This window comes from Entelurus aequoreus, linkage group LG02 (assembly GCF_033978785.1).
Source record: "Entelurus aequoreus isolate RoL-2023_Sb linkage group LG02, RoL_Eaeq_v1.1, whole genome shotgun sequence".
Lineage (NCBI taxonomy): Eukaryota > Metazoa > Chordata > Actinopteri > Syngnathiformes > Syngnathidae > Entelurus > Entelurus aequoreus.
The window spans coordinates 57468119-57481264 of NC_084732.1; the positions used below are offsets into that span (position 1 = coordinate 57468119).

General features: G+C 37.7%; 1 protein-coding gene across 1 annotated transcript; it reads left to right on the forward strand.

Moving 5' to 3' along the window:
- Positions 1-1006: 1006 nt before the first annotated feature.
- On the forward strand, positions 1007-12486 carry abhd17c (abhydrolase domain containing 17C, depalmitoylase). Its single transcript, XM_062029849.1, has 3 exons — positions 1007-1842; positions 6204-6383; positions 9640-12486. The coding sequence occupies exons 1-3, from the start codon at positions 1358-1360 to the stop codon at positions 9857-9859; spliced, it is 885 nt and encodes a 294-aa protein (XP_061885833.1). The 5' UTR covers positions 1007-1357; the 3' UTR covers positions 9860-12486.
- Positions 12487-13146: the final 660 nt, after the last annotated feature.

The following is a 13146-nucleotide window of genomic DNA, read 5'->3' on the forward strand; positions in this document are numbered from 1 at the left end:
TCATCGTAAGGCCACAGATGTTGCATGTGTGGGTGTGTAGTGGAGTGTGCAATAGGCCTGCTGACTGCAGAAATGTACACCATACTCTGTAGCCTGCAGAGTTGTTGCCCGTGAATTGAATGTTAATTTCTCCTCCATAAGGGGGTCACGCCCAAAGTGCAATTGAAGCTTGCAAGGCAAGAAAAGTATGCACTATTTCACTATACTCATACTGTATTAATAGGGAGTATTGAAATATGAAAGTTAGTTGCTAAGTGTATGGATGTTAGCAATATGCATTAAAGTATGAATTTATATTTTACTATGCTATTGTTATCAGAATTACATTTTGATTAATAAAATTAATATTAGTCACATAGTTCTCAATGTAGTTTATAGGAACATTGAGTGCACTGAAATACTTTGTGTGAGAACTTCAAGTTCAAGTACACTGTTTATTTGTTCATCATTTCCCTATTATGACTGATGCATGATTTAGTTTTTTCATACGAAGATCCTGGGTTCAATCCTGGGTCTTTCTGTGTGGAGTTTGCATGTTCTCCCCGTGACTGCGTGGGTTCCCTCCGGGTACTCCTGCTTCCTCCCACCTCCAAAGACATGCACCTGGGGATAGGTTGATTGGCAACACTAAATTGGCTCTAGTGTGTGAATGTGAGTGTGAATGTTGTCTGTCTATCTGTGTTGACCCTGCGATGAGGTGGCAACTTGTCCAGGGTGTACCCCGCCTTCCGCCCGAATGCAGCTGGGATAGCCTCCAGCACCCCCCGCGACCCCAAAAGGGACAAGCGGTAGAATAATGGATGGATGGATGGAAACACTATGGTGAACAATGACCACACAGAACCACCAAACATAACAAGACAAAAACACATTATTATTAATAATAAGTCGATTGAATAAAACCTAATGAAATCCTCATTTGTAATGTTGTTGTAGACATAATTATTTATTCGATTTGACATAAAACTATCTTAATTGCGGCGATACGTCACATGCAAAACAGGATATCCGGTTAAACCGGAAGTATACATTTGGCTTTCCCGGTTGGACAAAGATCTCTTCTTTCACTCTAATTTAAATTTCTATCAACCAGGCACAATTGAAAAATAACCTATATTATGTTAGCGCAAATACTGTACTCCTCTTTTCGTTTTAGCTATAAAATGGTATTTATTTTTGCTTCACCATGGTGATACTTTATTATTGGAAAAGAGAGGTTTGTTTATAAGCGCTCCGCTGGCTAGCGAGCTTGTTAGCACGGAAGCCAAGAAGGCAGCCACCTGTCAGCAAGCTACCTATTAGCTTTGTTAATGGCCACAAACTAGATCCTCACACCAAAACACCGCTATTCACCTAAATGCCCGAGCACGGACCAAGGATGAATGGGTTTTCTCTGAGTGAACTATGTTGGCTATTCTGTTGTCCGCCTTGTCCCAGTCGCATCGCGGCCAAACTGGCCTTCCTCCCCCCAGAGCCGACGTACTCCGTGCAAACGGATGCAAACGGCGCTACGAGCTTACATTTAACCGAGCGAGCGGACTGGCAGTACTCCCAGCGGGAACTGGACGTGGTGGAGGTGTTTAGCACCAGGAGCAGCAGGGGCAACCGGGTGGGCTGCGTGTTTGTGCGCAGTGCTCCGAACAGCCGCTACACGCTCCTCTTCTCCCACGGAAACGCCGTCGATTTGGGACAGATGTGCAGTTTTTACATCGGCTTGGGCTCCAGGATCAACTGTAACGTCTTTTCCTACGACTACTCGGGCTATGGAGTCAGCAGTGGAAAACCCTCCGAGAGCAACCTGTATGCCGACATCGAGGCGGCCTGGCAGGTCTTGACCAACAAGTGAGTTACAAGGGATATGACTGGTGCTAATTCGGCTCTACACGTTTAATAACATGTCAGTAGACCTTGTGTAACAGTCAAGTGTTCTGGTACAAGATAGTCAACAGCGATACAAAACAACCCAAAAACAAACACTACAGTCAAAATAATATTTTGGTATCAGTCCAATACCAAGTAAATGCAGGGCCAGTGTTACTGATACCTCTTCATTTTGACACCGTTGAATGTGTGTGGAGGCGTGGCTAGGGGCGCGGTCAATATTACATCATTATATATGACGTCATGATCATTTGGATTTGCAATGATGCATATATTTTCTTTAAAAAGGATAAACAAATGTTTTATCCATCCATTTTCTACCGCTTGTCCCTTACGGGGTCGCAGGGGGTGCTGGCATACTTGCCAACCCTCCCGATTTTCCCGGGAGACTCACGAATTTCAGTGCCTCTCCCGAAAATCTCCCGGGGCAACCATTCTCCCGAATTTCTCCCGATTTCCACCCGGACAACAATATTGGGGGCGTGCCTTTAAAGGCACTGCATTTAGCGTCCTCTCTCACCCGAAAAGGAGACTCTTATATATGTCTCCGTTATCCATAGGTTTATCTATAACCCATAAAGTAGGCAGGCACGGAGCTATTTCTCAGCGTGTGTTTATTCCAGCCGGCACGTTAATACACTGACACACAACATCCGGATTCACATCATGCATTGCTTCAAAACTACGGCAAGTAGTAATGTCCAAAAACATAACAGAGACGAAGCAGAAGAACGAAGAAGAGACATGATGATATATATGTACTGTATACATATATATATATATTAGGGGTGTGGGAAAAAATCGATTTGAATTCGAATCGCGATTCTCACGTTGTGCGATTCAGAATCGATTCTCATTTTTAAAAAATCGTTTTTTAAAATTTTTTATTATTTAAAAATGTATTCATTTTTTTTTTTTTTTTTAATTAATCAATTCAACAAAACAATACACAGCAATACCATAACAATGCAATCCAATTCCAAAACCAAACCCGACCCAGCAACACTCAGAACTGCAATAAACAGAGCAATTGAGAGGAGACACAAACACGACACAGAACAAACCAAAAGTAGTGAAACAAAAATATATATTATCAACAAAAGTATCAATATTAGTTACAATTTCAACATAGCAGTGATTAAAAATCCCTCATTGACATTATCATTAGACATTTATAAAAAATAAAAAAGAACAATAGTGTCACAGTGGCTTACACTTGCATCGCATCCCATAAGCTTGACAACACACCGTGTCCACTATTTTCACATAGATAAAATAAGTCATATTTTTGGTTCATTCAATAGTTAAAACAAATTTACATTATAGCAATCAGTTGATAAAACATGTCCTTTACAATTATAAAAGCTTTTTACAAAAATCTACTACTCTGCTTGCATGTCAGCAGACTGGGGTAGATCCTGCTGAAATCCTGTGTACTGAATGAATAAAGAATTGTTTTGAATCGGGGAAAAATCGTTTTTGAATCGAGAATCGTGTTGAATCGAAAAAAAAAATTGATTTTGAATCGAATCGTGACCCCAAGAATCGATATTGAATCGAATCGTGGGACACCCAAAGATTCACAGCCCTAATATATATATATATATATATATATATATATATATATATATATATTTTTTATATATATATTTTTTATATATGTATATATATATATATATATATATATATATATATATATATATATATATATATATATATATATATATATATATATATATATATATATATATATATACATACATATACACTACCGTTCAAAAGTTTGGAGTCACTCAAACAATTTTGTGGAATAGCCTTCATTTCTAAGAACAAGAATAGACTGTCGAGTTTCAGATGAAAGTTCTCTTTTTCTGGCCATTTTGAGCGTTTAATTGGCCCCACAAATGTGATGCTCCAGAAACTCAATCTGCTCAAAGGAAGGTCAGTTTTGTAGCTTCTGTAACGAGCTAAACTGTTTTCAGATGTGTGAACATGATTGCACAAGGGTTTTCTAATCATCAATTAGCCTTCTGAGCCAATGAGCAAACACATTGTACCATTAGAACACTGGAGTGATAGTTGCTGGAAATGGGCCTCTATACACCTATGTAGATATTTTGCACCAAAAACCAGACATTCGCAGCTAGAATAGTCATTTACCACATTAGCAATGTATAGAGTGTATTTCTTTAAAGTTAAGACTAGTTTAAAGTTATCTTCATTGAAAAGTACAGTGCTTTTCCTTCAAAAATAAGGACATTTCAATGTGACCCCAAACTTTTGAACGGTAGTGTATTTATATATATATATATATATATATATATATATATATATATATATATATATATATATATATATATATATATATATATATATATATATATATATATATAAAGAAATACTTGAAAATATATACACCCGTCATTATTGCGGTATTTTTAGTAGAAAGTAGTAAGAAGAAAATAGAATGTGCATTTGAAAGCAACACAAGCATTATAAACAAAGTAAAATTTCGCAGGGGGTGCTTAAGACTATCTCAGCTGGAAATATTAACATAAATAAATACAAAATAAATGTGAAAACTGCAAGATGGCACCTTATGGACATAAGACATAACTGCACTTTTTGTTCATATAGATACAAATATTTTTTTTTGATGTTTTCTGATTTTTTTCCTTACTTTTTAAAGAAACCATCAAATACAGAAAAGACAGGGGTAATTGAAAACAAGTTTTACTTTTATTTGATCCAAAATAGTTGTTTGAAACGGCACAGCATACACTGCAAACTTTAAATTTGTATGTTATTTTTAGACCAGTAATAAATTGTACTTTTTATGCAATAATTTTCAAATAGCTAAATTAAGAGCTTCCTACGGTAAGCAATACTTTTGTTTGAATAAAAACTTCTCTAAACAAAAATGTAGGATTGTACATTGTATGCAAATAAATAAATAAGTAAAACATGGAGATAACTATATAATTCTAGTAAGTGGATAAACACGGGCTTTTTCCCTGAAGTATCTTGGGCTCCTTGTTAGTGTGTGTGCTGATGTTATAGACAAATACAACTATATTGATGATTAAATGCGTTATAATTCCACAAGTTTTGCAGCACCACTGTCCAGTTTGAATGTGCAGAGCGACTGCTTAAGTGATCGCTCTGTGCATAGTTCTCTTTTTTTTAAAAATCAAACTGTACATGGTACCTTAGGTGGAGGATTTTGCCATAGTAAGTTGCTTCTAAGGTGGAGTTTTTTGTTGTTGCGGTCAGGTTGGACTTGTAAAGAGTTGCATTTCCCCCACTTGGCAAGATGCTGTATCAGATGCTGGATTAAGTTTCTTGTGCTCCTGCCTTTCTTAAATAAATTTTGCAGCGTGCAGTGATTTGTTTCACGCCTGTTGCCGCATTTTTAAAGCACTGACAACACTTTATTTTCTTTGCAGCAAACGTCTTGTTCTCATTAGCTTTTGCATTAGTCATGTTTTGCAAAGCTTGTGGATCTTCGCTAATGAAATGAGGGGGCGGGTGAGGGATACGGAAGCTCATAGGGGCAAAAAAATATGCTGGAGCAACAGGAGAAAAAATATAGATGTTTTAATTTTTTAAATCATCTGCAACAAAAAACTCTAATTTATCGATAAAATCGATCTATCGCCCAGGCCTAGGTGTGGGTTAGGTTTTACCTCAACCCTCATTTAAAGCCTGAGGGGCGAATGCGTTCATACTGCACTACCGACCTGATAAATCCAAAAGAGAAAGAGATTATACGATATTATCTGTTCATAGATGCTACCAACTGGTTGTTTGAGCACACTACAGCTAGTCCTGGATTGTCTCACTCATTAATGCTTCAGTCACTCACATGATTCTCACAGGAATGAGGCAAAAATACATCCCTACTCTAGTTAGTGGCAGCACTACCAAAATAAGAGACTTTAACCACAAAAGAGGGTTTTCAAGCTATGGCTTCTCCTTGGCACTATCAGTAGCCATGACTCCCGCCAGTCAAAAACCTGGTCTGCATTTGTTAAATATTATGTGTGTGACGCTATAAAAGCCTTGTAAACAAACACCATATGTTTGTACTGTTACTTCAACTAATTCATATTATTTGTACATTGTTTGACCTCTATACTTAATCTTGTTCCATTATTAATTTATGGAGTTATATTTACTTTTGTGTTTAAATGTTATTTATTCTTAATCCTTTGTCGACGTGATGGTCCTGCATTTTGATTGGTACATATTTGAATTTGGCTAATGTATATGTGAAAATTATGGAACTATACGTTTCATAAAAATTTTTTTTTTGCACACAGATACAGAGTACCACCTGAGAACATCATCCTGTATGGTCAGAGCATTGGCACTGTGCCCACCATTGATTTGGCTTCCCGTCATGAATGTGCAGCCGTCATCCTGCACTCTCCACTCATGTCGGGACTGCGAGTGGCTTTCCCTGCCACACGTAAAACCTACTGTTTTGATGCTTTCCCCAGGTGATTATTACACGCACACAATAATCACAATAAATGTAAACACTGCATTTAGTGTTGTGTACCACAGATTGGCAATGTATTAGTGGGCATGATGGGGAATGATGTCATAGTATTAGGGCTATCAATTTGGAATTTGGATTAACCGTGATTATTCACAGGTGATTACTGAAATTAATTTAAGAAAAGAGCCCAATATTTGCACACAAATTAAATTTTATTGTCAGAATGTCATCTAGGAACGTTTTTAAATGTTTTAAAAACTTGGCAACAGTTGTATCTAAAGTTAATTCAAGCTGTATTTTGGAGCGATATTTGCCACCGAGCACACAAGTTAAAGTATGCTTACTCATTTGCATTAATCTGATTACTGACCATATAGCGGTTAAAGTAAAAAAGCTCTTACAGTCAAAATAATTTGCATGATTAATATCAGTGTGTACATATATAATGCAATATTTTTTTGTGATTAATTACTTGAGGTAACACGTTAATATGGACAGCCTTACAAAGTTAATTTGCATAATTGGCTATGTCTAGGGATGTCACGGTATGAAACATTTTTTATCACGGTTTTTGTGAACAAAATTATCATGGTTATTACTATTGCGGTATTTTTAAATGCTCAAAATGTTCAAAAACTACTTTTACTAAAATCTTTTAACCAAGTTTGATTGAAAAAAACAAAACACAAACAACAAATAAAAAATGTATGTATCTCAAGTAGAAAATAGAATGTGCATTTGAAAGCAACACAAGCATTATAAAAAAAGTAATAAAACAGAAACAAAATATTAACATCCATCCATCCATCCATTTTCTACCGCTTGTCCCTCTCGGGATCGCGGGGGCTGCTGAAGACTATCTCAGCTGGGATTATTAACATAAATAAATACAAAATAAATGTGAAAACTGTGCAAGATGGCACCTTATGGACATAAGACATAACTGCACTTGTTATTCATATAGATAAATATAGTGTTAATATATGAGATTTAGTCTTGCATAAATAGCTGCACGGTTATGGCCAAAATAATGACTATTTATTATCAATATTGAAATCACAATTAATTAAGTTTATTAAAAAAAACGATGTTGGGGTGTGGTGTGAACTCAATGCCATCATAAACGTTATCCATATTTTTGAATACAAATATTTGTGTTTTTGTTCATTAATAGTATCATTGATTTTTCTCATTACATGATGCCTTTATCTCTATTTCTACATTTTCATAGAGAGATGTATTTTTTAAGTTATGTACATGAACATGTACTAAATGTATGTACATGTGCATGCTGTATCGGAACAGATCCATTGAGCAGAAATTTGTCTTAGAGGAATTAACCATACACCATAAAATATTATATTAACAAAATGCTGTGTCACATGGATGTTTTTTTTAAATAATAACTTTGTGAAATGAAAAAAAACCCCACAAGTAATGCATACATTATGTAAAAAATGTTGCAGAGAAAAGTCCATGGAGTCGCCGTGGTGTTAGAGCTAGTGCGCATGCGCCAACGTTGCGGCGATTCCGTTTCCAGGAAGTAAGCAATGTTGCCTAAAATGCATTAATAAATGCGGTTTTTTCGGCAATTAAAAATTAAACGGTACTACTAAACCGCAGTGAAATTCCAGACGGTTATCATTATACCGTTTACCGTTACATCCCTAGCTATGACACATGCATTCTTTTTCAGAAAGGTAAAACATGTTATACATATATTTAGACACATATCTGTGTTATTGGTTATTAGCAAAAAAATGTTTTTCTTCTATGGCTCCGTTTACAATGCACATATATACAGTATATATATATTGTATATTGTTAATATATCAGATAGTATTATTATATGTGATCAATGTATTATGTTTATATATTGATATTAATAATATGTCTGCAAGGCTCCTATTGACGTATACTGTAATGTGTCATTTTTGTTTTTTGGACGTTAGTGCGCATAGCATATATGGAAGACTAGATGCATGAGAACTGCAGTAGCCTGCTAAGTTAAAAAAAAAAAAAAAAAAAAGGTCACCCTTGGCGAGCAGGCATCCTTGATTTAATTCTCGTGCCTTTTAAAACCACAGAATGTTCAGACACTTTGGCCCCAGTCGCCATAAACTCAGAAATGTTTGTTGTCGCTGCTCATTCATATCTATGGCTAACAGACGTCTTGCGGTACTGTGTGGATATTATTGTCTCTCCTAATTTATTAATTTACTTGCTAATTTCCTCCTTTTAGCTGGCTACCGTCTGCTGTAACACAGGCCCAACTAGCCTTCCATTGACAACAAAGCATTTTTTATTTTCTTGCACCACCACTTCACATTCAAGCTTTCTTAGCACCGCAGCTAGCATAGCTTGTCCTCTGCTCATCCCTCCTCTGTGTGTCCGCACTAACCCAACTAAAACATAACGTTAAAAAGAATGTTAGCTAATGGTTCTCCCAGGGTTAGTTTGAACCAAACCTGCAACGGGGTCGCGGGGGGTGCTGGAGCCTATCTCAGCTGCACATGGACGGAAGGCGGGGTACACCCTGGACAAGTCGCCACCTCATTGCAGTAAACACACAACATTCACACTCACATTCATTTATTCATGAGGACCAATTTTATAACATACGTAAATAATTGATGATTGGACATTTGCCCATGTTCTAATCTTGCTGCATCAGCGAATTAATAATTTTCCCACCTCTACTGCCCTCCTTGAATGTTGGAATTAAATTTGGCAGGGTAAAAACATAAAACCCGTTCTTCTGTATAGCTATAGTTTCCACAATGAAGTTACTTTAAAACGAAACAAAGAAAGTACATTAATATACGCATGAAGTGCACATCCTGTACATGTATGCATCATGTTAAGTCGACAATGCAGCTTGGTATAAACTAAAAAAAAAAGCAATACAGGATAAAGGTTGGCTCCTAGCTTGATGCTAACATACAATAGCTGAAGCTAATGCTAACCTAAATTTAGCATTGCATTTGTTTCAAACTTGTACAAACATTTACCAAATAAAAACATTGACATAAACTTTCTCTACAACTTTCAAAAATTGATTTGCAATTAAATTACATGTTAATGTGAATTAGATTTTTATGTTTGCTCTTTTAGTACTCTTCGAAGTAAGCAGTCTTGTCACATGAGCACCTCCCCATAAAAACCCTTTGAAAAAAGTGTGGATGTGTTGTGCTTTCCAAAAAGAGTCCTGTTTTGGTCTGCACTTCCACTACTTGTGTTTTTTGTCTCTCCAGTATTGACAAGGTGTCCAAGGTGACATCTCCAGTGCTGGTGATCCATGGCACAGAGGATGAAGTGATTGACTTCTCACACGGCTTAGCCATGTACGAGCGCTGCCCCCGTGCTGTGGAGCCCCTCTGGGTGGAGGGAGCGGGCCACAATGACATAGAACTCTATGCACAGTACCTGGAGAGGCTGAAACGCTTCATTTCCTTTGAGCTTCCCACATCCTGAGTGGGATCAGCGGTGCCAGGCCAGGGTTCAAGTCAACAGCCTTCTCTTTACCTGCCTTCAATTTCACGTCTTAGCACGGACAAAGATGCAGTCAGCAGATCTCTGAACTTGGAGACACTTGGGGGCGGTAATAGAAAGATGTCCTGGAAGAGGAGGTCAAGGTTCAAACCAGGCCAGGTCAGGCGTCGTGCTCAGACGTGCAATGTCAGCAAAACCTTGCTGGTGCTTGTACATGTGGACCCAATTTGAGGAGCAGCCCGTGTCTTCACGGCAGCTGCTTCTCAATCCAAAGTCATTCCTCAAGTTCCTTCCCTTTGTCCTCATGCTGCTCATCTGTTTTATGTCTTCTTGTCATCTGCTTCTTCTTCTCGGCAGCGGCAGACATGGTTTATTTTTATATTCTTTTTTACTCACACGAGAACAATCCATTTGTTTCAATTTTGTACTATTCAGGGTTAATCACACTAACTCACTTGAACTGTGCATCTACTTTCAGGTGTTCATTTCCTCTACGTCAGTGCAGTTTTATCTTTGAACATTCCCAGATTGTTTTTGTTTTTTGAGAAGATTCCATCAAAGTGATCCCACCTCATATCACAACTTTACAGCTGGGATTTGTGTAGCACTAACTGCTCGTCTTTGTTCCCATGAGACTGTTATTAGCTTTGAAGTGTGGAAGCGTACCTCAACTAAACCAGCAATTTCAGGGCTAATCATTGGTCAACTAGTGCGCTCTTGGCAGCACAAAAAAATGTATTCTTTAGTGGGAATAACACCAGCACATGTATTGCTTGTCCTGCTGAAAAGACCAGGGTACTTGCTTGCTTGCTTTGAGGTCTGTGTCGTTTATCCATCACTTTACGATCCAAATCAAGCCTTCCTCTCAGAAGGCTTCCAGAAACCTTGTCGACCAGAGAGTGACTCCAGAAGTTCTGTTTTCACTAACCAATAGGCGTGTAACGGTACGCCATCGTCACGGTTCAATACACACCTCACTTCTAAGGTCCTGTTTCATTTTGTGTACAGTAAGGGAACAAAGTACAAGACTTACAAAATGCTTGCAGCTCATTTTCCAATTGATGAGATCTTGTCATAGTAGTAACAGCTTCATCCTTTGCAATTGCGACTTCAATTTTTTTGGTAAAATGTAAATGTTTTCCACAAAATATTATGACTTTATGTTTCTAAAATTATGTTTTTTTGGTAAAAAATTGAGCTTTTTTTCTTGTAAAATTATTACATTTCCCATGGTATAATGTAAATGATTTTTTTCTGTACTATTCCGATTTTTAATCTTGTAAAATTCCAAGTTAAAAATATGCAATAGTTAAGAATTAAGACTAGGCTAGGACTTCACAATATATGTGTTAAGATACAGTATTGCAATACAACAATATATTGCAATACCCCACATAGGTAACTGATCAATTTAAAATGTAGTTTAAAATAGGTGTTGTATAAATGTACAATAGATGACAGAATAGTATTGAGACAAAAACAATTTAAATCAAATGACCCATTAATTTCAATTGTACAAAAAGTATGTCAAGATTCTTGCCATTTTGATGTCAAAAACATCCTCTACATCTTAACTGTCCACTTCTTGTGCTGCCTTTCTCGCCACTAAGCCCCACAGCTAAGTAACAGTACAGCAACACGGTCATCTTTGAGTTAAAATCATCCCAAAACCCGACTTTAAAAACATTTTCTTTACATCATTAGAAAAACTATCGCGATATATTGCCATATCAATATTTGTCGCACTCTATTTAGAATTTATCCTTGAATTTAAGCGCAAGGATGCAAGTGTTCCCTGGTAGGAGGCTTTAATGACAGAAGAGGGTTTTCAAGCTCTGCATTCTCCTTGGCAGTACCATCAGCCCTGACTCCTGCTGGCCAAAGGCTGCACTGCATGATATTTGTTGACTGAAAAGACGTGGGACACCATAGACACTTCCTGTCCCTCACTCGTAGGTTCTGTACCGTCACACTGCTGGTGACGGCTGGAAAAATATCTTTTTAAGGCACTCAAACTTTGCTGCAAGTCTGTGCGCCACATCCCAGCCCCTTTCCATGTACACCTTTTTGTCAGGCTGGAAGTCCAAAAATGTGAATTTCACACTAAGGAGGAGCTAAATGATAAGGACATGAAAATATTATTTAATGTCCTGGCGGCTTTTTATGTCTCCTTGCAAATGTAAAACACGATGACGTTGAATCAAGAAGTCAAAGTGAAAATGAAGTATGTTAAAATGTGAAGTTTGATGCAATGCAGCCTGTGAATTAGTGAACATGTTTTCATGATGTTAGTCTTATGTTGTAGGTGGTGAACCAGACATGAACTTTACTCCTTTCTAGGATGTGATGGCACCTCATTAGTCTTAATTGTTGTTTTGGTTCTGATTTGAAAGGTTGCTAGATTGGCATGTAGCGGTTGAAGCCACACTTGATCTTTACTGTCCTGACACTGGAAACACTGTTATGCAAACATGAAGAAGTGCAACTAGACAAATGTGATTTTAGTGACGTGTTCAAAAAATGCAATATGCCTTAACCAGATGCTACTGTCATTGTTGTTGTAAGAAAAGCAACACAATGGATGTTTTAATACGTAATAAAGACATTATCGAGATAAATCAAGTGTCATTCTTTTATAGAACTACACATACACAACATGGGCATCAATGTCTTCTACTTTTTGGACTTTTTATGCTTTACTTGAACCAATCCTTTTTTCAGGGTGAAATTATTGTACTGTTGCGCTTGTAACGCGAAAACAAGACAACTTGAAGTATCTTTTGACACACAAAAATGTGTGCGCCGTTTATTCCATCAACGAGACTGAATGACTGCTTACATCAAAGAGACTCAAAAAGGCGGTCACAACAAACCGCTACCTTTGGGTAAATCTCCTGACGGTCACTTGAAGGAGCCGCGCCAAATTACTCACTCTTAACTGCATACTGTATATGAATGCTAAACAAGAACAACATTGTTATGTGCACAATAGAACAATGACAGTGAATAATGACGACAAAGTCAAGTAAACAGGTGTGGTGAATTATGTCCTTAAATCAACCACTACACACGTCCCCCCTAAACAGTCAATGGACAGGGGGACAGACGGGCCGATCAGACCGGGTGCGCCAGACTGGTACTAACGCCGGGGAGTCTGCATTGGGGACCGGCAGGGTATCTGCACTGTCGAAGGTCCCGGGGGCCTGCGAAGAAGGATGCAAAACATTATCGTGGGGCCCAGGTAGAGCGGGCTGACGACCCCGGTGCGG

Excerpts from the sequence above, each read along its gene's own strand:
- abhd17c (XM_062029849.1), top strand. The coding sequence starts at position 1,358 with ATGCCCGAGCACGGACCAAGGATGAATGGGTTTTCTCTGAGTGAACTA. Across the intron at positions 1,843-6,203 it reads TGGCAGGTCTTGACCAACAA|ATACAGAGTACCACCTGAGA; the intron begins GTGAGTTACAAG and ends TTTTGCACACAG. Across the intron at positions 6,384-9,639 it reads TGTTTTGATGCTTTCCCCAG|TATTGACAAGGTGTCCAAGG; the intron begins GTGATTATTACA and ends TTGTCTCTCCAG.